The sequence below is a fragment of the Brienomyrus brachyistius genome, chromosome 22 (genome assembly GCF_023856365.1).
Source record: "Brienomyrus brachyistius isolate T26 chromosome 22, BBRACH_0.4, whole genome shotgun sequence".
In the NCBI taxonomy this organism is placed as follows: domain Eukaryota; kingdom Metazoa; phylum Chordata; class Actinopteri; order Osteoglossiformes; family Mormyridae; genus Brienomyrus; species Brienomyrus brachyistius.
Window position 1 is genome coordinate 18,214,356 of NC_064554.1, and position 23,519 is coordinate 18,237,874.

General features: G+C 43.1%; 3 protein-coding genes and 1 long non-coding RNA gene across 7 annotated transcripts; 3 read left to right on the plus strand and 1 right to left on the minus strand.

The window, feature by feature from the left end:
* The first annotated feature begins 2,134 nt into the window (after positions 1-2,134).
* On the plus strand, positions 2,135-5,368 carry LOC125717694 (uncharacterized). The gene is made up of 3 exons (XR_007384589.1): positions 2,135-2,226; positions 2,644-2,669; positions 4,808-5,368. It is a non-coding gene; the product is annotated as an uncharacterized LOC125717694 (long non-coding RNA).
* A 47-nt stretch (positions 5,369-5,415) lies between these two features.
* On the minus strand, positions 5,416-9,529 carry drg2 (developmentally regulated GTP binding protein 2). Of its 2 annotated transcripts, none has more exons than XM_048990894.1 (14): positions 9,454-9,529; positions 9,138-9,230; positions 8,780-8,940; positions 8,529-8,618; positions 7,903-7,963; positions 7,648-7,738; positions 7,206-7,278; positions 7,011-7,101; positions 6,790-6,887; positions 6,343-6,419; positions 6,171-6,259; positions 5,967-6,025; positions 5,801-5,854; positions 5,416-5,712 (listed from the first exon to the last, which is right to left on the minus strand). In XM_048990894.1, the coding sequence occupies exons 2-14, from the start codon at positions 9,199-9,201 to the stop codon at positions 5,626-5,628; spliced, it is 1,095 nt and encodes a 364-aa protein (XP_048846851.1). In that variant the 5' UTR covers positions 9,202-9,230; positions 9,454-9,529; the 3' UTR covers positions 5,416-5,625. The 2 variants fall into 2 exon arrangements, with proteins under 2 accessions (XP_048846851.1, XP_048846850.1); XM_048990893.1 differs by having other exon boundaries at positions 9,138-9,233.
* On the plus strand, positions 9,520-17,014 carry gfer (growth factor, augmenter of liver regeneration (ERV1 homolog, S. cerevisiae)). Of its 2 annotated transcripts, XR_007384587.1 has the most exons (4): positions 9,520-9,976; positions 10,217-10,428; positions 11,227-11,451; positions 16,888-17,014. XR_007384587.1 is itself a non-coding variant. In XM_048990898.1 (3 exons), the coding sequence occupies exons 1-3, from the start codon at positions 9,764-9,766 to the stop codon at positions 11,387-11,389; spliced, it is 588 nt and encodes a 195-aa protein (XP_048846855.1). In that variant the 5' UTR covers positions 9,520-9,763; the 3' UTR covers positions 11,390-11,609. The 2 variants fall into 2 exon arrangements, 1 of the variants encoding a protein (XP_048846855.1); XM_048990898.1 differs by lacking the exon at positions 16,888-17,014 and having other exon boundaries at positions 11,227-11,609.
* Positions 12,433-21,962, plus strand: syngr3a (synaptogyrin 3a). Of its 2 annotated transcripts, none has more exons than XM_048990897.1 (4): positions 12,433-12,769; positions 16,888-17,122; positions 18,973-19,118; positions 19,897-20,685. In XM_048990897.1, the coding sequence occupies exons 1-4, from the start codon at positions 12,650-12,652 to the stop codon at positions 19,930-19,932; spliced, it is 537 nt and encodes a 178-aa protein (XP_048846854.1). In that variant the 5' UTR covers positions 12,433-12,649; the 3' UTR covers positions 19,933-20,685. The 2 variants fall into 2 exon arrangements, with proteins under 2 accessions (XP_048846854.1, XP_048846853.1); XM_048990896.1 differs by lacking the exon at positions 19,897-20,685 and adding an exon at positions 20,692-21,962 and having other exon boundaries at positions 12,454-12,769.
* Positions 21,963-23,519: the final 1,557 nt, after the last annotated feature.

Genomic DNA, 23,519 nt, shown 5'->3' on the forward strand with positions numbered 1-23,519 from the left:
CGTAGTCATAATAATGTTCAGGTGGTCCTGTGCCATAATCATCCTCATAACCATCGTAATCGTCATGCACGAATCGCCTTTGAGAGGGGTGCCTTTCATATCTGTCCGTTTCATAATCATTCTCCATATAGCCGTACTCATCCTCATACTCATCTACATAGACATCGTCTTCATATCTGTCTTGATGAAAACCACGAAATCTTCCCATATTTGATCTGCGTTGGCGAACTTCATCTTGAGACATCATTGGTAACCTCTTCCCTCCCATTCGGGACATCCGGGCATTCCCAAGCCGACCCAGAGAACTTTGCTTTCCCTTTGTGGAAAGAAACCTCTTTGTGAGCCAGTTAGTCGCACCTGCAATTTTCCCCAAAACAATCCCTTTGTGCTTAAAGCCCGGTTCGATGGACTTTTTCGCACCAAAAAAGCCTTTAAACTTCCCACCTAAACCGGAGGTTTTATCAGCTCCTATCTTTCCAGCTTTGGCCCCCAGACCTGACAATAAGAGCGTCTTTTGTGGTGCCGCATTTTCTTTTTCATTTTTCTTCTTTCCGCTACTCTGGAAACGCATCATGAACTTGGACGTGTTCTTGAGGACGCCCTTTTTCTTATTTGGGTTTTTGTGTCTGCCGAAGCCCACAAACATCTTGGTGGCACTTTGCAGTTTCTTTGAGTTTTTTTTCTTCTTCTCGTTTGAAAGTCCCATGAAAAGCTTTGAGGTGTTCTTCAGCCCCTCCATAGGTAACGCCGTTGAGGTGGAAAGGCCTGACAGGCCTGGGAGTGCCCTGGTCTCCGGTTTCTGGGCCTTCCCCTTGCCTTCTGCTGCTAGCCCCATCATGGCTTTCGAAGTCCCCTTTAGGTGAACCTCTTTCCCTTTCTGTTTCCCTTTTTTATCCTCGGGCTTGGAGGTACCCTTGAGGTTGGCACGCTTACGATTCCCTTGTTCTGCTTCATCCTCATCATCTTCAGTCCTTTCTTCCTCATCTTCATCCACCTCTTCTTCCTCAGATTGAACATGCTTGGACTTAGACTTGCCCTTCTTCGCCGTGGCTTTAGAGGCGCCTTTCCCTTTGCCTTTTTTACCCCTGTCATCCTCAGTCTCCATCTCGCTTTCTTCATAATTCTCTTCCTCCCCATCCTCGGCCTCGCTTTCATCTGCTTCGCTCCTCACAACGTCAGCTTCAGACCCCTCCTCGGACTCACTCTTAGCCGCTGCCTTTCCTTTCTTCTTTCCGTCATCCTTGCCTTTTCCTTTTTGAGGCGCATCTTTCTCCTTCTTCCCCCCTTTCTTGTCATCCTTCCCGCCCTTCTTGTCTTCCTTTGCATCTTTCTTGTCCTCTTTTGCACCCTTCTTGTCCTCCTTGCCCTTTTTCCCCTCATCCTTGTCCTTCTTGGCCGCTGCCTTGGGGTCAGCTTTTTTGCCAGGCATTTTAGTCTCCCGCTAAGACCATGCTACACTGTCTCACTGCTTTGCAAATGGTCCGTCAGCAAGAGAAAACCCCAAATCGTACAAGAGCATCCTGTCTGTAGAACGTTCCATTGGGGGAATTTGCTGAATGAAAAGCACTGGGTATCACACACACACACACAGTGCAACCGAAACTGTCCAAGCAATTAATTAAAACAGAAACACAATTCGACTCAGCAAACCTCACGGGATTGATGGACGTGCCGCTTCTTCACTGGTATTCCAAAAGGGTGTCACACTTACTTCTTTTTGCCATTACCTTGGAGTGAATTGTACTCCCATTTTTAAAACAGTCTACTGTTTTTTTTTTTTGCCAGCCGGTAAATTGCAATGGTTTGCTTTGTCGGAACAGTGCAGCGTCAATGTCAGATAGTCCCACTTGTAAACAGGTTCCTCGTTTGTTACTGAGTCACAGGTGTCCATAAACGTCTGCATTCCCTAGTTTACCATTTAAGGAGGAAACACAAATGTCTTCCCATCAGTCACAGCAAAAAAATAATTGCCCCTCTGCTGGTGCTTGGTTTGATCTCAGCCCAAATGGGACGTGTGTCTGAGAGTTTTCCAATATAACTGCAGAAGGCACCTTAATGTATCAGCTATACTGCCTTAGCGTAATGCTATCTCTTTGGCTCAAGCCTGTATAAATAATGCAGGATGGCTGAGCTGTTACTAAACTGTGTCTGAGAAACAAATCCATAGTTAGCCAAAATATACCCGGGGAAGAGAGCACCGCTCTGAGCATCCTCCATAAATAGTGGGTGAGTTTGATTTCTTCTGCTAGTTTAAGTGTAAATTATAAGACTGTTGTAACTGGTGCCACAGCTTCTATAGATGTGTGTATATTTAATCCTATCTTGTCTAAATATGAATGTTTACTAACTGGGAATTTAATAAATGATAAAAAAAACCTTGCGAAAGTTAAAAACTACCAATGATAACTGGTTGTTTACATTAAAAGTCAAATATGTGACTTGTGAGAATTCCAAAAAAGTGATATATGTTTGGATGAATGTTATTTTTGCACTTGTTTGTAATATTACATATATTCTAATTGTCGTTGACCTTGTGACAGTTTACAGCACATGCTGTGGTAAAGTGACGCGGAAATAGACGACTACGTTCGTTATACTGCTGGACAAATGTTCTAAACTCGCTTTCTTTCTCATTCATTACAGCGATTTTGGGCGTTATTTCAATGCGAGTAAGTCGTTTCATATTCTTTTATATGCATGAAAAAAAACCTAGCAGTCTTTTTAATATACTGTCTATATTATTGCATATACACGGCAGTCTATTGCACAGACGGTAATTATAACAGTTTGTGTTCCAAGTAGTTCAAGGTGAATTAAGTGTTTATTTGAGACGCATGGCTGCGATATAAAAATGAATAATAAGTTACCTGTTTTCAGGGAGATTTATTATTATTATTATTATTATTATTATTTTACATTATATATATTCTGTCAAATAGGATGGAATTGAAAGCAGTTAAAACACAAAGCAGATCATATAGATTTTACATTAAAAGCGGACTTTGTGTCTTCCCTGATTTATGGTTGTTAGTCACTATGTTTACTGAGGTTTCATTTCAATGGATCATGTTAAGTCGTCGATAGCTAGTTAATATTCTAGCAGTTTACGACACAGCCGAATATTAATATTTAATAGCTTGTCTGTACTCAATCCGATGAGAACTAATTAAACATTAATACGAAAACTTCTAAAAATATCCGAAGGCATTCCAGCACTCTCTAAGCCTATGTATTTTGCATTCGTTCATGTTATACCAACCATGGTAATTTTAACAATCGGATATTACTTTGTAAAGATTTTTCTGCTTCCGAGCATGGTTTTAAAGTCTACATTTGGAAATAAATTAAAAGAAATATGATTTTTGGGGAAAACAACATATGCTCAACTGATGCATTCCAATATTCAATGGGTTATAAGTGTGTCACATTTAAAGTAACTGCAGAACTTCACAAAACCCCCAAAGTCATTTTACACGTTTTCGCCGAACCTCCTGAGCTGTGGTTACCGAGGTCAAACCAGCAGATGGCGCTCCATCAAGCGACCCACCCGCTTGCTAAGCCCGATGCGTCTTGATACAGCTGGACGGTAATGAGTTTGCGCAGGGTGGAGCGGTGAGCCCAGTTCGATGCACCTTCTTTAAGTGAACCGTGTTCATGAACGTGATAAATAGATAAAACACAACTATGATTAAGTAAAAGTCTGGTACCATATATAAAATAAGAGCTGTCACCCTCTTAAGACTTTAATTAAGGTTGTGCAATGACAAATGAGAGCTCATACTGCTTCAACGAAAAGGAAGCAAAATGATCTCTATAGCCACAGGACCAAAGCGAGTCACGTGTCTACCCTTGATGGTGATTTTAAGACCAGTGAATCACATACCTATTTCTTTTGTGGTGTTGGACTGCCCTCTGGTGGGCGATATGTGTCCATTAAAAAACAAATGAAAAATAGGACGCGAACAGTTAAAAACGGCTAGGAACCAATCGATAACTTTAAATGCATACCAACTGGCATTCTTCCCAGGGTTTGCCGCGTCCTGAGGGCCCTTGCCTCTTGTGATTAGCTCTAAGCCTCCCAGTCCTGCTAAGCGGTTGGATGGATGGATGGATAGAAATGCATAGCATGAGCCTTACACTGATATGACCTATGCCTACACCCTAATTTCTTACAGCAGTGCCATCAGCTCTGTAAACAAAAATGCTTTTCAACTTAAAAGAACAGATATAAAAGTCCATCATGATTTTACACTGACACATCAGTTATGAAACGGGTGCGGAACGCATCTTCTGGGTCGTGTCACATTGCACATCTGAATACTGAAAAAAAAGCTAAATCTATCCATATTCTTACCACTTATCCAGTACAGGGTTACAAGCTGCGGTAAACTGGTAATATTTTATATGATGCACTATGTGCTTTTTATTCACTCTTCTTGATCATCATACGCAGCACACCAGTGTTTGCAGTGGTCACCTGCTCACGATCATGCACATACATGTGCTCAGGTCACGCCTCAATTACCTTCAATCGAGTCAGTCAGTTGAAGGCCATCTTGGGACGGTTTAGTCCAAGCCCGGCCCCTCCCCCACCTTCCTCCCCCCCCCCGCTCATCACGACTCATGGCACGGCCCTCACACAAAAAGCTTAAAAGCCCCGGTCCAGAACCAAAAACACCCGAGTGACGACGGGGGCCAGCCGGCCCGTTCCAAAACAAACATGGCAGGCTCCACTCCGAAGCCCCCGTCGTCCACACCCGCTGCATATTTAATGATGCCTATTCTCTTGGTTCTTTATCTTGAATAGGATGTGAAGCTCTAGGTTTTCAGGAGGCAAGAAGACCTAATGAGACCAGCCGCCATGACAGCCACAGGGGCCCTGGGGGAGACGAGGGGTGGATAAGAGGCTTCCGAGAACCCCAGAGGCTTTACTCACCCGCATACCCTCGTCCTCCTGGGGTATTAAGACCAGGAAGGTGCCGTCATAGAGCGACAATGCAGCACGGCAAACATTTTCGGCTATGAACTGTGAAATTACGTACCACACGTCCTCGGCTAACGGAGTAAACCATTAATCCACAGCACGACCAATAAAATTACACCTGAACTCTGCACCAGGCTGAAGGCATTACCTCCTCCGAAGAGCAAGTCAGGCTGCAAAGCACGGAATTAAATAAAAAAACAAGCCTAATCAGCATGCCATGTGTTTACAGGGTCCACGTTTTGAATTTATAACATCCCATGACATCAAAACTTCTTATCAAAACTGTACGATTTACTTCCACTCTGACAACAGCTGCAGTCTCGAACCAAGTATTTCTTTAGGTTCGTTTTGTTTTCGAGTCAACAAATAATCATTTTGTGAAGGTAATTGTCAGAAAATAAAAATCATTCATGAGAATAAGCTTTCAGTGCTGGATTATATCTATTGTTTTTTTATTTGTCATTTAAAATGGATCTCATACGTCCACACAAAACACAAAGCTTTTCGGTCCCCTGCAGACTGCTCGTGCTGTCGTACACAAAATAAAAACCAATTTTTTTTTTTGGCAAAATCTGCTTTACTCTGATTCTCCATTGCTCTCTGCTTCCAAGCAGAGGCAGCCAAGCTGCCCGACAGTCATTTTATTTCTTCACGACCTGGATGACGTCTTCGTGCTCCATAACATGGGTCAGGCCCACCCTCTGAGGGCTGTACTTTGTGCTGGTGCCCTTAAAAGAAAATGACAGTAAAATTTTGAACTGTTAACATATCCTGGGGGAAAACACAATGTAAACACTGGATTGGAGGTCCACTTACCCACACCAAGGCATACTTGAATTGACTCGCTAACGTTCTGTGAATTCGGTGACACTAGTGGGGGAAACATGGATAAAACAACTGAATTCTGGCTTTTCAAGCACATCTACATAAGAACAACAGCAGCCGCACTGTCCTGCTAGCTTCAGCTTTTTTAAAGACGTACCACATGTTCCACGGTGGCTCCCCTCCGCATGATAATTGCATCTGTGAAATCTGGCCGCTCTACAGGTTCATATTAGCAGAAAAACACACATTGGCTAATCATCATAAACGATTCCAAAATAAGACACTGAGCCAAGTCATGGGCCAACAACAGGTGTTCAAACTCGGCATTGAGTGTGAAAGTGAAATGAAGATCAAACGTTACCCCCTCTCTTCTTGGTGTATATGCAGATCAAGGCTAGGTACTCCCACAGCTGCTCAAGAAGGTAATCCAGGTTCAGCTTCATGCCACAGCTGGGAGACGACGCACTCTCCGTTAGCAGTGATTAAAAACAGAGTCAGGGTTAACCCCCATCTGCCGCAAGAAAATCACTTACCTGACGACCACGCTGTTGGCCTTTCGGGCTAAACGGTCAACCTCCTCCATGGAGATCTGGTCCACTTTGTTGTACACCTAAGAAACAGCACAGTTTGTTACAAAAAAAAAGTAAGTATGGAGCAGTGAAGGGCAGATGAAGCGTCATAAACCATTTTGTGTATTTTTTGACCCCACAAGATGGTGCTATTGGTTTGCTTTGGGACATGCATTCGGCCCTTTCTTTTTTTTTTTTTAACAATAGAGCACCATCTAGTGGTGTCAGAAAACACAGCAAATGGTTCATGAAGCTTCATTTGTCATGGAGTCCCCTTATTAAAAATTTTCTAAAGGTTATAATGTTGCCTTATATCTCACATCATTTTCAGTCAGGGCCATTTCAAAATAAAAGATACATTATTATAAGCATTTAGAGCCCTGCAGACAGACACATTTCTACTTTACTTACATATAAACAGGGCATGTAGACTCTGTTTCCAACGATGACATCGATAAATTCGTCCGGTGTGCTGTCCTCCCGAAATAAAACCTCGGCATTGAAGATTTCTTAGGGAAGTTAAGGAAACTTTCTGGCTGATTAAGCGCATATCGCTTTGCCACAAAATTATTTTTAATAATTAAACTTTTAACGGATTATTAAACGCAGTATGGCTAACATGTGAAGGATACTATACTCATGCAGAATGAGCTGCACCAATTTCTCAGAGCAGTGCGTCAAAGGGACAGTTGAATTGTAGGACAGTCCTCCACCTTTCTTTTGCTGAAACGGAAAAGGTTTTGGGAAAAAGACGAGGGCCTGTGAATATTTCATGCAGAAAACTAAATAAGTACATAAACATCATTAGATAAATTTCATAAACACACCTTAAAGTAGATGTTTGGTTTCAACCGGTTAAGCCTGATCCCTACTGATTCCAGTTCTTTTTCCAGCAGTGCCCTTCAAAAAAAAAACATGTCGAATGTCCACAAAATACAAACGTAAGAACAATTTAAAAAGCCAGTCCAACTGACCAAATAAACTGGCCCACAAACTGATTTATTTATTGTACATACTACTCATCCAATTCCATGCACAATCTGCACAATCTTTCCCCACCAATCAGATGGTTAACTATTTATATAATTATATATATATAATAAATATATTATACTGTATTAAAATACTTTTCATTTGCACTTTCACCAATAAGAACAATGTTTCCTCAATGAATCATTCATCTGAAATTGACAATAAAAGATATTTTGACACTTGAATGTTTAGGTTTAGACAAATAAAACACAAAAACAAACAAACAATAGGTCCAACCTCTGGACATCCCCCTTTGTTGCGTCCAGCATCATAATGACAACATCTGCTGTTCTGGCCACAGCTATGACTTGCCTTCCTCTGCCTTTTCCTGTGGGGGGGGATTAGCACAATTTAAGTAATATACGCAAAATAAGTCATACAATAAAACAAAACAACCTCACACACAACTTTAAAACAGCATTACTTATGAATTACGGTATCACTGGCAAACCACTGACACCACACGGAATGTCATGGTGATCATCCACGTACCTTGGGCTGCACCTTCAATGATTCCAGGTAAATCTAGAAGCTGAATGTTTGCTCCTTTATACTACAGAAGGGAACAAACACTAAATTAGACTTAATTTAATATGCAGCAGAATTATGATTGCAAAGGAGTGGGAAATTTCCAGAAACTTTCCATGGGAAGTTAAGCTGGGGAATTTTGTAAATATTGAACTCCATGGAACTCCTGCGAACTATCAGATAACACAAAGACAGCTAGCTGTATGAATAGTATGACATAGAATATGAATTATAATCAGTGGGCTTTGAGGCAGATGCTTATCTTGGGGTGTTTTATGCTCACAAAATTACAAGTACTTGCTTACACAATGAGATCACTATTAGTGCTAGCTTTAGCTTTGTTAAAGACGTTCCACAGTGGCTCCCCGTCATATGATAATCAAGATTCCCCCCCCCCCCCCAAACTACATTTACGTTCCTTGTTATAGGCTAACTTGCAATTTTGCTAATTTCTAGTTTATTTCCATTAATTCCCATATATTCTTATGGAAGATTTCCAACTTTGAAAATTCCCATAATTCTGCAACCCTAAGCAGAACTGAACTGGGAACGGAAAAGTGTTTCAAACATTTTTTTTTTTTTTGGGATACCTCAATAACTCCAGGGATACACGTCAGCGTTGTGAATTCGTAAGAGGCAGCCTCGCTCTCTGTCGAAGTCATCAGACTGAGAAATGTGGACTGAAAACATTTTGTATAAGAACCACAGTGATACACAATAAACACCAGCAATGAGAAAACACTAAATATAAATTTCAATATGTTAAAAGCAGGAAACGCGTGCATTTTCTATTAAATGAGAGATTGAATTGAATAAATTCCATCCAGAAAACGACACTCACCTTACCCACAGATGGAAATCCTATAAGGGCTACCCTGGCATCACCAGATTTCATCACATCGAAGCCCTCCCCCTTGGCGCCAGCAGATTTCGACGGTTCCAGTAGTTGGGCTCTATACTTTGCAAGCTTTGCTTTCAGCAAACCCAGGTGATATTCGGTGGCTGAAAATTAAAACGCATTAAAAAAAAAATGTAATAGTCGACACCAGTTTGTGCGGTCTTAAACGGCATCAAAGACACAGGGTAACTGAAAAGTACTTGACAGCCGTGCTACTGAATTCCTAGGTGAGAAACAAGAAACAATTTGCCAACCTCTCAAAAGTGAAGTAGCTAAGTTGTACCATTCAAACTATACATACCTTTGTTTTTCTGGGTGCGCGAAATTTCTTTTTCAATCTCTGCTATTTTCTCGAGAATCCCCATTTTCACGAGAAAGTGGCCTATTTATCTGCCTGCTTTGAGAAATAACATAAAAATAAAAAAGAGAGGAAAAGTAGCTAACGCACTTCCAACTTAGCTACCATCTGCCAGACAATTAGTAACTAAAAAGGCCGATTATTTGCTTTATTAGTCAAATGGTCACGCAAATAAACCTTTTAGACAAGCGGCTATTCGAATATATCGCTGTCAAGTATGCCCAAAACGTCTGCAGTTTAGGATAAAGGAAATAATTACACTTTAATTTTGCGATCCAACTCAACAGCATGTAGAGGGTGACGTCACCAAAGGAAGTAGCTCCTCGGTGCTCGACCTAAAAGTCCCGGAGATGAAACAAAACATAGCTATCGAAAGGTACCGGTTTTGGCAATATAGATTATTAAAATATGATCGCCAATATGTATCGCAGTAATTTGTAGTTAAGCGCATGATTAACTCTAGAGAATGATGAATTGCGGTTATAAAGGGTTGTGTTAGATTGCTTAACTTGCATCGGAAAATCTAACCGCGTGTCACACTTTAACAACCCCCAAAGCACGAAACAAACATGGCTGCGGCCAGAGGTACCAGTGGTTCTGTCCCTCATTCCGATGATACTGGAGCCGAAAGTTTCCCCTTCGGGATTTCTAGAAGCACGCCGACAGGCAAACCGTCCGAAAAACAAGAAAATGCTGGCGATCAGAAAGAGAAGCCTTGCAGGGCATGTATGGATTTCAAATCTTGGATGAAAATACAGAAGAAACAAACGTCCATGCAGCAGGTGACTATATAAGCTGTGGAGTTTGCATGGATAGTCAGTTTACTGACAGTGTGATTTTATTTGACAGCATTTGCAGCACATGTCCTTAACGAAAGCGTTATATCAAAGTTTTTCATGTTTTCTAGTTATTTATCATGCGCTCTTCATAAAATCATACATATTCCCCATTTAATCCATGTTATCTTGATGAATACAAATATGTTGTGTATCCCAACTTATTTCATTTTTGTCCTTGACAAGGGGGACCGTGACGTAGAAGATCGCGAAAGGACAGCCGAGTGTCCGTTGGATAGAGAGGATCTTGGCAGAAATACGTGGTCTTTCCTTCACACTACGGCCGCTTATTACCCCGACAAACCCAGCGACAGCCAGCAGCAAGATATGAAGCAGTTCATCATCCTTTTCTCCAAATTCTTTCCCTGCGACGAGTGCGCACAAGACTTAAGATCGAGGTTTAAAATAATTTTGTGACTGCATCCCTTAAACATTGAAAATGATCAGAATCTAACTTTATTGGCAAGTATGTGACACATACAAGGAATATGCTTCCGGCTTGAATAGCAACTCCTGTTGCAATATTCATATATAACTAAATATTTCAGTCGTTGGTCCCAGTTAATATTAACACGATAAGCGCAGGTTGAAAGTTATCGTATAACAATATTTGATCCACGCAGTTGCTTATTTCAGGGTTGGCAGCTTTGGTCTGCTGGCTGGACCGAGATTTTCAAATCGAGACAAATCTGCACACACTGGCACACGGAATTATATATATATATGTGACAGTTTTATTACCATGTAAATAGTCTTTAGGGTATGCAAACTACCCCAACGCTTTCGATGTGGCTAATTTTAGGTTTATAATGGAATAATATAGATTTGCCAATAATATAGATTTGCATTTCTTGCTTGAGCGTCAAAGCGTGAGTGTCACGCCAGATGCATGAGTTGGCAGCCCTGTTATTTGAAACCAAGTACTCTATGCAGTTGTATGCTTTGACTTATGATCTACAGAAAAAAATCTGATGCTATAATCTTAACCCTACCTCAAAGCCGAGCCCCAAAATGAACCTTGTTGTAATGATGCAAACATATAATATGTACTTGCGAAATACACAAAATGACCCTTGCTTGCAGTGACAATCCTTAACCGATGCTTAGCCTACAGTTTACTATACTTACGCTGACCTTTCTTACTATCGACGAAGTTCAGACTTTCCTGACTGAAGTTATTTCCCCTGTTCCTTTAGACTGAAAACGAATGAACCAGATGTAAGTAGTCGGCACAATTTGTCTCAGTGGATGTGTCGTCTCCACAATGGCATCAATCTTCGACTTGGCAAGCCGGAGTTCGACTGTTCTAAAGTTGATGAACGATGGCGAGACGGCTGGAAAGATGGTTCGTGTGACTGATGTCTGGAAACAACAGTCCTGCTGAACAGCCGACGGCCATGCAGGTTTCCATCTGAAGATCGGTTAGTGTTAGTCGGACACTAGTGAGGAAGTGCGGTATCAAATTTGCACAAACATCGTCTTGTTGTCTATGTGAAAATCGCATTTTAAGTTGGTATGTCAATGAAATATTTTTTGGTTGGGGGGAAATAAACGTCAAGTTTCAATTTCCATATTGAAATTCTTGAAAATGAGTGTCTTTTTTAAAAATCTTAGCGATTTGCCGTTTTATTAAGAGATACGTGGGTGCTTTTGTGAAAACCGCCAGCATATAAGATTGTATGTGTTTTAATTTATTGTAATTTAGAAACTATTTAGAAATCCCATGGTCTCTACAATTGACTACGCTTAAATAGTTTGTTGCACGCTTCGAGTTATACCTGAGGATTTGCACCAGACTGGAATGATAAATACACAGCAGAAATTTATTCCGTATTGTCTGCATACACGTGGCTGTGATTTAATGTTTCTGTGGCACATTTGTTCAGCTTTTGATAATTAGAAATGACTTTTCTTTCTTTTTGTAGAAGGCAGTGTGAACATAGAGTGACTAGCGTAAACCAGTCGGGTTTATCAACCATTAAACCACAGCCATCGATTCCACGCTGTATTTGAAAAATAGGAATTAAGCCAGATTCCTAAAAGCTTTGACAAGGATCCTAGTTTGGGGAAAGTATTTGTTTCTCGGATTTTCAACATTTTTAAAGACATTTAAAAATAATCTCACCTTCGGCCACAGGTGCCCCGCTTAGAAAAAATAGGACAAATACCCCGAAGCGCACATTGTGTATACATAGTAATATAACTCTATTAAGTCATACACTCATATCTGCAAAATACAATTGTAAAGGGCTTCTATTTCACTCGCTTTATTTCTTTTCCTACCGCTTCATAACGAATAACGTTTAAGCTCTTTTGGCTTTGTTGGTTACTGGCGTACCATTGACCTCATTTTCTAACGTTACGCGTTTAAATGGTCGACTATGGATTTCTGGTACTTGAACTGATCAAATGGTAAAAAAATGTTTTGACTTTGCAAACGCGATCGGCGTTTCTTGTTTTTCAAATGATGATTATGCTGATTATTCAGACTGAGGTCCGCGTTCGTGCAGCGCCCTGCTCCCGATTGCGTGCGCCGCTCCCATGCGGCGGGTGAGCGTACGACACATTTTAACATGATCCACGAAAAAGCAAAAGCCTAGCGCCGTGACAGCGAGCAGGATGGACGGGAAGATAAAGATGGAAGGAGCAGGGTCTTTCGGAGCTGGAAGGGCTGGTAGTGCTTTCAACGCAATCGCCTTTATTACACAGCCTCAGACTATCCTTAGAATACTGTCGTGGGTAAGACGGGTTTTGTTTCTCTGTTGCTGTATTTTCAAGATAAATAACAATCAGCAGTTTTAAGTTAATCAGCAGTTTTAAGCTTACACGGGAAATATATTTCCCGTACGTAGACAGGGCTGTGTTAAATAATTATATCATTCTTTTCAGAATTTTTTTTTTAATGGACGCTTGTCATTGTAATTTGGTGTTATACGAATATTTTACTAAAGCTGAATATTGGTCTTTCTGTATGTTAAACCAGTTTTGGTTAAAGGGGTGTTTGGAAATATTAGTCGTTGTTGATAATAAAATGTAATATTGTCGCTAGGATGTTAATATTTACAAGTAGGGCGTTTTCCCAATAGAAAATAATGAAAAAAAAATATCTGAACGAGCTGTAAGGTTGACTGCTTCAGAAATTCAACAAAAACTAACTGTCCCTACGCCGTTACTATTTATACTCAGCACATTTTTCATTGGTTAATTTTTAAGCCGTATCTTTAAATTACGCTTAGAACAACGTTTTTTGGTGCGACGCACGCGAATTCACGTCATTTTCGCAGCAATCGATGGCTGTGTTTTGATGGGAACCTTATCTGTTGTTCTCATTAATTTTAGGTTGCTTTTTTTGAGCAAGCGATAGCGACTAATTTCAATCCACGTTACATTTTGTGCCGCCTACGGAATAGGTCCACTTGTACCGTTAGGATCAAAATAGCCTACAATGTTCTACAGATGTTCCAGCCCAAATATAAGCACCGTGGCATTCTCACTTCATTTAATTTTCTGCTTCTGCGAAATTGTTTGCATGATACTCTGCTCAGGATATTGCCAGTCGCATCTAATTCGCAATATATATGCGACCATGACATTTTTATATTAGATAATCTTTCCCAATAATATAGCCTATGACAGTATATAGACCTAAATACTACTATTATGAGACCAAAGCATCCAAAAATGTAAACATGGTGTATTTTAACATATTCCATAATTACCATACCATAATTAATTAGATTTATGAAGTTAACAAAGATGACATTCGGACAGTGGGACTCCAAAAATCGGTCGTTACAAAGCTTACATCACATGCTTACTGCGGCCCTTAATTTGGCTGTATTAAACCTTATACCACTCAGGAGAAACTCCGACAGAACACGTAGTGGAATATTTTTTATTTAAATAAAAACGTATGCTATTTTTGGCATTACTAATAAGTCCTAGATAACAGTAGCATAATAAAACTGGCAGAACTATGACGTTAGTTGGTGGAGGTTGAGTTTCGTTTTGAGTTGCCGGGCACTTAGGAAATATCGTTGCTCTGACATTTGAGGTATAAGGCAGATTGCCTCGCGCTGAATCTGTCTGGTACTAGGGAGAATGTAAGTTTGACGCCAGACTTCGAATGTGTCCACTTCCTGACCCTGAAAAATTGGGCGCCTTAGTCAGAAACACAGCGACTAACCAAAGTATTCCAGTCTTGCCCTTCTGTCAGGTTGCATACTGCTTGTTAATCTCACTACGAATATTTACTTACCTCTAGTTCCTGTTCGTGGAACTGAAATCAGATCTGTGACCTGCGTCTTATTTCAGTATTCATTTTAAATTTCAAGGCCAGCAAAGGGGTTTGTATCTTTAATTCAGCCTCTACAGTACTCCTGTAAAGTACATCTCTGTTATAAGAGTCGTTTTACAGCCTTTCCTCATTTAGGCTAGAGTGTAAACTGAGTTTCAGAACCCATTTATGAAAGCATGTTAAAACAGTCTTTGATGGATTAAAATTGGTGATTGATTGGATGGGATCTGTAGTGGTAATTGAAAAATGCAGCTTCACCAGTCTTGCAGACCTTGGGGGCTCGTTAAGGCAACTGTGCTCATCTCATTCTTTAATTCAGTCATCACTTGTCACGGTGTAACCCAGCCTCCCAACTGTACTATAGGATGAGTATGATAAGCTCTGACTCCACCTCCAGGAGATGGAGAAAATGCAAGGGGCCTATCGCAGGAAAAAACATGGTGAAACCTTTAGCCGGTTCATGGAGATCTGTCAATATCATCCACAGGTTTCCCAAGATGCATTGCTCCAGAGTGTTAAACCATAGAATGTCTAAAAAAGGGGTGATGAACCTGATCCATGGAGAGCTGGCGTGGGTGTGGGTTTTTGGGATGGCCTCTCAATCAGCCAATAACAGTGGATTCCAAAGACTGGAGTTGAGAATCCCTGCTTTATTATTGGCTGACTGAGAGGCCATCCCAAAAACCCCCACCGGCCCTCCATGGATCAGGTTCCCCACCCCTGTTCTGAAACTTGGGAGGTGGAATAAGTTTTGTAATTAACCAAAGGTACCTATTGCAGCAATCACAATTATCACTGTCCAAACCCGATGAATTCCTTGTTCATTCAGACAAGACCCTTTGCACAAGTTGCACATAGCTAGTTCCTAGAATTCCTAAAAGCTTGATATTGTAGCCTGTGGTCTAAGATGTCTGGTTCTAGACCATGGCTGGGCTTTCATTCTTAACAGACATTGTTCCCCTTCAGTAACGTGACAGGTGGCGCTCTTTGGACATTTCCATTCTGTTCCTCTTTCATGCGAGGCATCGATCCAAACAGCCTTTTCCCTTGATGAACTCCCAGGCTCTGCTCTTTCAGTAACACTGGAAAAGTCCCACACAAACGCTGTTTTATGACATCCAGCGCCTCGTCAATGAGAAGATCCGCGCATGTCTTTCTGTAGGATTCTCCCACTGCATAAAATATTAACAGTATATTAACATTACATTAAAATTTGATAATTAACAAGGAATTTTGCAGTAATTCTTAAAATCATTATGTTAGGCATGCAACAATATTTTGCCTTGAAATTACATGCAGGGCGAGCCATGTGATTAGGAAGGCTTATAATGCTTACCGGGATGTCTCTAAGATTTTACCGAGGCAAGGTTGCACCTGGTTGTGACATATAACATTAAGGAACTATATTTATGATGCATATGGTGATCCAAAACGCTCCGCTCTAAGAATGTGAAAACAGGAGTAGCTATTTTTCTGAGAGCAAACGGCAAAACCACGGAATGAGTGCAGCGGCTCGGAGTAGGTCCACCCTCACATGATGTGTTTTCGCCTTGAGGAGCTTTAATCTTTCGCTGCTACAGAACTGCCCTGAGAGTCGCCCATGAGCTCTAGACTCTGTAGCAAATTGTTCGCGCTCTGGTGTGAATTAAATTGCTCCCTCGAAAATTGCCTGCTTGGGAGCAGGTGACTTGAGTTGATTTATTTAGCGAGTTTTAGTAATTGGTCACATGAATGGATGTTGCCTTTGTGGATGCTGATTTTTGGGGTAATTTGGACTCATGTCTTGTTGATTGAACCGATGGCACGTTTAAATCTCATGTTTCAAAATCAGATTTATGCAGTCGAAATTGTGTAAGATTAACAAAGCAATGGAAAAGAATATAGGATTTCATTTTTTCCCTGCTAATACTAGTTGGAAATAGTAATTAGTTCAATTAATAGTAAATTAGTTCATCGTTAAATTGCAATATCATGAATGTTATTGTTTTGATGATTTCCTCAACAAATACAAAGTTAGTCTTGTTTAAAATTTAGTCTAATTTAGTGTCGCTCAGAACTGTGACAGGAAATATATTCCTCATATGTGCAGTCTATGTAATGTGATTTTGCTGGTACCATTTTATTAATCAACAGTTTAAATGGGTTTATTTAAGAGTTTGCTGAGAACACAGTCCTAGTGATGACAGAATGTAACCATTCCCAAAAATCGGTATTATATTATTATATACCACTGGTACAGGAGGTTCTGGGTTCAAGTCCCCCACAGTCCTATTCCCAATGCAATTAATTAAGTGTGGGCAGTGGTGGCTTAATGGTTAGGTTAGGGAAGCGCGCTTGTAATTGAAAGATTGCAGGGTCAAATCCCCAACCAGCAAGGTCCTGCTTCCCCCCTGCTTTGTCACAACATCACATATGGGTTAAATGCAGAGGACACATTTCATTGTTGTGCACTGTGGTGTGTCAACAACGATCACTGAATTCTAATTTTATTGAGTTGAGTTGCTTGAAGAACTGCCATGTGTCGATTGGTGATCCCACTCTCCTGTGTCCGCCCACTCAGATCTTCGCCATGGTGGTCTTTGGCTCCATTGTGAACGAAGGCTACGTGAACAATGGGAGCGAGCGGCTGCGCTGCGTCTTCAACAGGAACAACGACGCCTGCAACTACAGCATCGTGGTTGGCGTCGGCGCCTTCCTGGCCAGCGTCGGCTTTTTCGCTCTGGACATCTATTTCCCACAGATCAGCAGCGTGAAGGATAGGAAGAAGGCGGTGCTGTTGGAGATCGTCTTCTCTGGTAGGTGCCCCATGCAAAGAGCTGATGCCTAGATGTCTGTCCCAGCTGCTTGTATAGCTCATGGAGTTTGAACACTACTGTATTTTCAGATCAACTTTGTTGTTCCTTTGTTGATTCTTTGAAACAAGATCCTTCATGAACCTGGCTCCTAGGCTCAGTAATCCGGTTCCTCAATCTCTATGACAATGTTTCCTAACCCGGTCCTCAAGGATCCGCAGACAGTCCACATTTTTCCTCCCTCCCAGCTCCTGCTAGGGAGCAAAAATGTAGACTGTCTAGCAGGGAGCTTGGTGGGAGCAAAAATGTGGATCGTCGGCAGTCCCCCAGGACTGGGTACAGAACCAGATCAAGGTTTCCTGGTTGGTTGAAACAAAACCTTGGTCTGGATCTGTACATTCTGGACCTGAACTTTCCACCTCTGGTTAGGATGCTGTGCCTGTGGTTGGAAGGTCAGCGGTTCAAGTCCTGTGGTCAGCAGAGTGATTTCACCCTTGGGCTCTTGAGCAAGGCCCTTAACTACCAATTGATCCAGGGATGGTCTGACCCTGCTTTCTCAATGTCGGCTATGTTAAATGTATCAAATCAAACTCTTCTCTATGAATATGTTGTCGGTTGTGCTAACAATTGTGGTAAACTTTCCATTGACTCTATGAAAGTAATGGGTGCTCCGAGTGTAAGTCAGGGTGAGTCTGTGTGGTTTTTTGCCACCAAACACACTGGAGGTTTATGAGTTTCATTCCACCCCCAAAATTTTCCACTACAGCAGATGAAATAGATAAATTTCCATGAACAAAAAGAACATGTGATCTTTCACATGTAGAGGAGCTTCACACAATTGCTAGAAAGCTCTGTGATGTTTCTTTCCTCACAGTCTTGACAGACATATTTATTATGCTTCAAACCTAAATGCTCTTCGTACTCTATGCTGTTTCTACTGGTAACATCTACATTTGAGGATTTTATTGAGCTACCCACAACAAGGGAAGGGATTTAAAGATGGATAGGGGGATCATTAGAACTTAGTTAATAAGGATCAAGAGGATGTGTTAGAATGAGATCACGGATACGGGGAAGAGGAGGTAGCGCTATCGTCCAGCAGCTAGAGGGTTGCAGGTTCGAGTCCTGGTTCCTTCTGACCCCATCGAAGTGTCCTTGAGCAAGACACTGAACCCCAAATTGCTCCCGGTGAGCAGGTTGGCACCTTGCATGGCAGCCTCCGCTACCGGTGTATGAATGTGTGTATGAATGGGTGAATGTGAGGCATAAAATGTAAAGCGCTTTGAGTACTCGTAGGAGTAGAAAAGCGCTATATAAATGCAGTCTATTTACCATTTACATCGGATACAAGTAGCAAAAATTAGTTTCCTCCGTAGGGCGTCTGGGCTCAGCCTTAGTGATAGGGTGAGGAGCTCAGTCATTCGGGAGGAGCTCAAAGTAGAGGTGCTGCTCCTCCGCATCAAAGGGAGCCGGTTGAGGTGGTTTGGGCATCTACCTAGGATGCCTTCTAGACCCCTCCCTGGGGATGTCCTTCGGGTTTGTCCAACCAGGAGAAGGCCCTGGGGCAGACCCAGGGCACGCTGGAGTGATTATATCTCTCGGCTGGCCTTGGAACACCCTGGGATTCCCCCGGAGGGGCTGGAGGAGGTGGCTGGTGACATGGAGGTCTGGGCATCCCTGCTTAGACTGCTGCCCCCACAACCCAGACCCAGATAATCGGTAGAGAATAGATGTATGGAGGATATGGTGTTAGAGTGAAAGTTTAGTGAGGCAGGCGCAGAGGGGTCACTTGTTCCTGGGGGGTGGCACGGACTCCACATGCTGTGACTGAGTGGGCTTCACCGCTGCCGCAGGTCTCTGGACGTTCCTGTGGTTCGTTGGCTTCTGCTTCCTGGCCAATCAGTGGCAGCGGACTTTGCAGAAGGACTTGCTGCTGGGCCAGGGCAAGGTCGCCGCCCAGGCTGCAGTGGCCTTCTCTTTCTTCTCCATCATCACCTGGGTGAGTATTATGGGTGGAGGAGCTTAAAATGCACCACAGCCACAGTCACAACATCACGGCCAAAGACACTAATGGAAAATAATCTATGACGGATAGGAAACAAGGTAATAGACATGATGTGCACTCAGTACTTAGACACCGAAATGCATTTGCATTTAGTTTTTGACGGATACGTTTCTACAAAGCGACCTAGAAGCGAGGCAGGTAATATACCACAAGCATGCAGCTGTCAACGTAAATACAAGTCCTGCTATGTTGAGCCTGTTATGTTGAGCCTGCTATGTTGAGTGATCAGTACCGATTGTATTCCAGTCCCAGGCAAAACACTCCAGCTTAGGGCAGTATGATGAATGATGACAATCTTCATATAAATGAGGCCAAACGCAAGGGTGCATAGGACAGACAACAAGACATGATAGTTTCTCCTTTGGAGAGTATCAACTCTCCGGGCAACAAGGAGGAGTTTACTCAGTCCAGTAGAGAATACTGATTCACCCAGCTATGTGGTAGGAAAGTTAGACGTTATGTTGCTAGACGTAAAAGCCACCCCTGCACTTGCGTGTACTTTTGGGTAAGGATGCTTCGCAGTCGTCTCTACTAATATTGTGGGAATACCGTGTATGTTTAGGGGGCTGGGCGTTCGGGGCTGAACTGGTCCTTACCGATGTCCCTACTGGTCCCAAAACAAACCTACGCACTTGCCCCTGCATGCCGTTTGTATCCATGCGTCCCCACGTTTGTCACCCTGTTGACAATAATGGCCCTTTCTCTCTTTCAGGGCCACCTCTGTCTCTTAACCATGGAAAAAATTTAGAGGCTTGCGCTTCACAGAGGGTGCCCGTAGGCTGATACCCAGGCAGCTGTTCACCCCTACTTTGGTGTAGGCACCTGGCCAGACAGCTAAACGTTGCCGTTAACCGAGCTCCAGCTTGCTAACCTACCAGAGTCTGACAATCCCTCTCAAAGTAACAGTCTCCTCAGTTCGTACAGCGAGAGCAGATGCTCACTGACGTCACAGAAAACCAGAAATAGGATGCTCTAATAAAATGGACATTGCTTTTGGATTCATGCGGAGTCACGAGTCTCCACCCCCCTACCCCATAGGCCCCCCCCTCCCACCAACACTGCCTGGAGCTGATAAATAATGAAACAGCCTTCCGGCAGGCAATTAGGGCCACACCCATCTAGTCAGGAAGAAGAACAGATATCACCGTCTCATTTCATAATATAGCCTCTTGTTCAAGTGGCCAATGTATGCTTTCGGCCGTCTCCCTTAATGCCAGAACCTGCTTCTGAAAGCAAACACCGATTCGTCCTTGTACGGTATGGTTAACTTCCCTTGGCGTACTGGGAGCTCAGTGGCCGGTGTGTGCGGTTCCATGCAAGTAGGCATGTTGGTTGATAGGGGGCGAGCTTTAACACTAACCCCCAGGGGTCTCTAGTTCAGTCGAGTCCTGGGGGGATTATGCAGTAGGTTATAAGTCAAGGAGACGGACTATTAGACTACTTGCATGGAAGTTACGCCCCCGTCTCCCCCCATAACCCCTCACTAACAGCATTAATCCCATCTAAGGCTGGGTTGACTGCCAGGGCGGTGCAACGCTACCTGATGGGCACAGACATGACCCTCTTCACGACGGAGCACGTGGATGACAAACCCGTCAGCCAGCCGTACCCGACGCCCGAAGCCACGGTGGGACCCACAGACATCTACAAGACCCCGTTCTCATCTAACCCGGACGCTGCCCAAAAGGACTACCAGGTGCCTACTTACTAGGAGTGTCGCTCCCCCCCAAGCTGTCATTCCCATCTGCAGAAATCTACAGTCAGGATGGGCTAAAGTACACCGTTTTTTTTTTTAATAATGTATTTTAGTCACATATTATGAAGGTCATTAGAATATGTTGTCTTTGTTTTTGAAGCCCATCCCTTAGTGCAACCGTCCAATGAAATCAGTTTGTTCTCCTAGCCCCTCAGCATCCCCCTGCTGGTGCGGGTACCTTTACTCCTAACGTGCATGTATTCAGCTCCCAACCCTATGATTTACTGGTTTACTGGTGCACACAGAAAGTGTGCAGATTTACGATACTGTGCATCCGTACCACCGGTGCTGCGAACACAGCCGACTCCCAAAAGCCTGACAAACAATTGAGACATCATTCCTATCCAGGTGCCCCCTTTTTATAACACTAAGCTCCGCCCACAGGGCTGAGGTAAACCAATAGAATGCCAGATGTGTAAAACTGACCATTTTGCTACATGTTCAGGGGGCCACAAGACGAGTCAGGCGAACCTAAAGTGACAACTAGAGCCAGATAAAGAACAAACAAGGTTGTGCCCTTGCAGCTAAAGCAGATGCACGTAACGCCCGCCATGACCAGCCAACATGACAAAGAGAGCAGCCCTTTTTTCATACGACTTCTTTCATGCCCCATTTGCCCGTCCTTTACCAGAGAAAAGCTGCCTCTTTCAGCCACCGTTCAGACATTCATGAAGCTTCATGAGCCGTTTGCGTCAGGATCCATGTCCTGTGGCTACGTCTAATGAGACGCCGAAGGCGAAAGGCAGCATCAGTCATCACGTCCCGGAACCGTTTAGCCTGTGGTGTTTTCTGTCATATTCAATAGATCTCATGAATTTAACACAATAATGTAATGACAAGCGATTAAAGCAGTTACTCTACATATATCTTTGGAACGATATGAAACCAGTTTTGTGCATTAAAGGTAAATACTTGGAAAGTGTCGATCCATATGATTTGTGATTAAGTGCAATATTTATAGGAATCTGTAATGCATTCTATGAAAAAAAGTTAAAAAAATATAGATGTATTTATGCAAAGTTGTCAAGCTCTGTGATGTTTCAGAGTCGTAGAAGTGCAAGTTTGTTACGTACGCAGCGTTCCAGAAGATGGATTCCATGCAAGTGTCCAGGATGGAGTAATCGACGTGCTGTCAGCATGACAGATCTCCAGCGGGAAAGAAAAGAGGGAAAACTAGCCTGATTTTTACGATACTGCTCTTCCTGTCATGCAGCTGGTGAGGACGTCCCACACAAAAGCTCGCTGGGTGGGGCGGTCTGGGCCGTGGACTCCGTCTGTGGGGAGTCCGGCTGTAACCCCTGTCTAGTGAAAATCAGCCACTGGCTACCCGGCTGTCTGTCCAGCCTGCTTGTCTTCTTTGGAATCACAGGGGTCTGGAGCCTATATTCTGGCAATAATGGGCACAAGGCAGGGAATAACCCAGGACAGGGCGCCAACCCATCGCAGGGCACAAAACAGGCAATAACCCAGGACAGGGTGCCAACCCATCACAGGGCACAAGACAGGGAATAACCCAGGACAGGGTGCCAACCCATCGCAGGGCACAAGGCAGGGAATAACCCAGGACAGGGTGCCAACCCATCACAGAGCACACACACCTTTCACACATGCGTTCACACCTACAGGCACATTGGTAACTCCAGGTCACCTCACACAGTGGTGCACTGGTTAGTCCTGTTGTCTCCCAAGTACCTGTCCCTGTGCTGTCTATGTGTATGGAGTTTGGATGTTTTCCCTGTGTCATTGTGCCCCCCCCCCCCCCCCACAGTCCTATTTGGGGGGGGGGGGTTCCAAATTGTCCATAGGTGTGCCTGTTTGACTGAATGGTGTGTGTGAGTGCAGCCTGCGGCAGGTTGGTGCCTCATCCTGGGTCGTTCCCTGCCTTGTACCCATCCGGACCCCCTGCGACCCTGAATAGTACAACCGGTTACAGAAAATAGATGTTTTTTTTTACCTACGGGGGGAAAGTTAAGTACCCAGGGGAAACCCCACGATGACACAGGCAGAGCATATAAACTCCACAGCACCACTGCTCCACCCCCCCTAGGCTGCCAATACTTAAAAATCAACTTACTCTTTCACTTGACCATGTTTGTAATTCAAAAATGCCAAAAAGCGTGAAAGTGTGTTGGTGCCGTTAGCGTTGCGGTGTAAGTGGATGGCGGTCATGCACAGAGCTGCAACAGAAGGCCCACTGACCCCAGCAAATCGGGACAAATGGTTCGGTTTTCTGTTTATTTGCCCGCCACCCCCTCGTTTAAGGAAGGGAGGGCAGCAGAAATTACAGGAAGACATCAGCTGGAAACCCACGTCCCTCCCAGTTCTGAAGAAGGCAGCGGCGGCAGGGAATGTTTTCGTTTTCTTCTGAGAGATGGTGCAGGAAGCCTGACGTCATAGTTGAATGTTTGAATTAGCCGTTGTAGCGAAACTCTTTGTATTCCATTAAAATACTGCCTTATGTTTCCGGTAAAGTTATCGGTCAAATCATTCCAGTACTTATGATATCAGGGTCTGCTCCTTTGTAGCACTGGGTTAAAATCAAAGGGGACTATCTTGCTTGTGTGTTGAGGGTTTTTTGA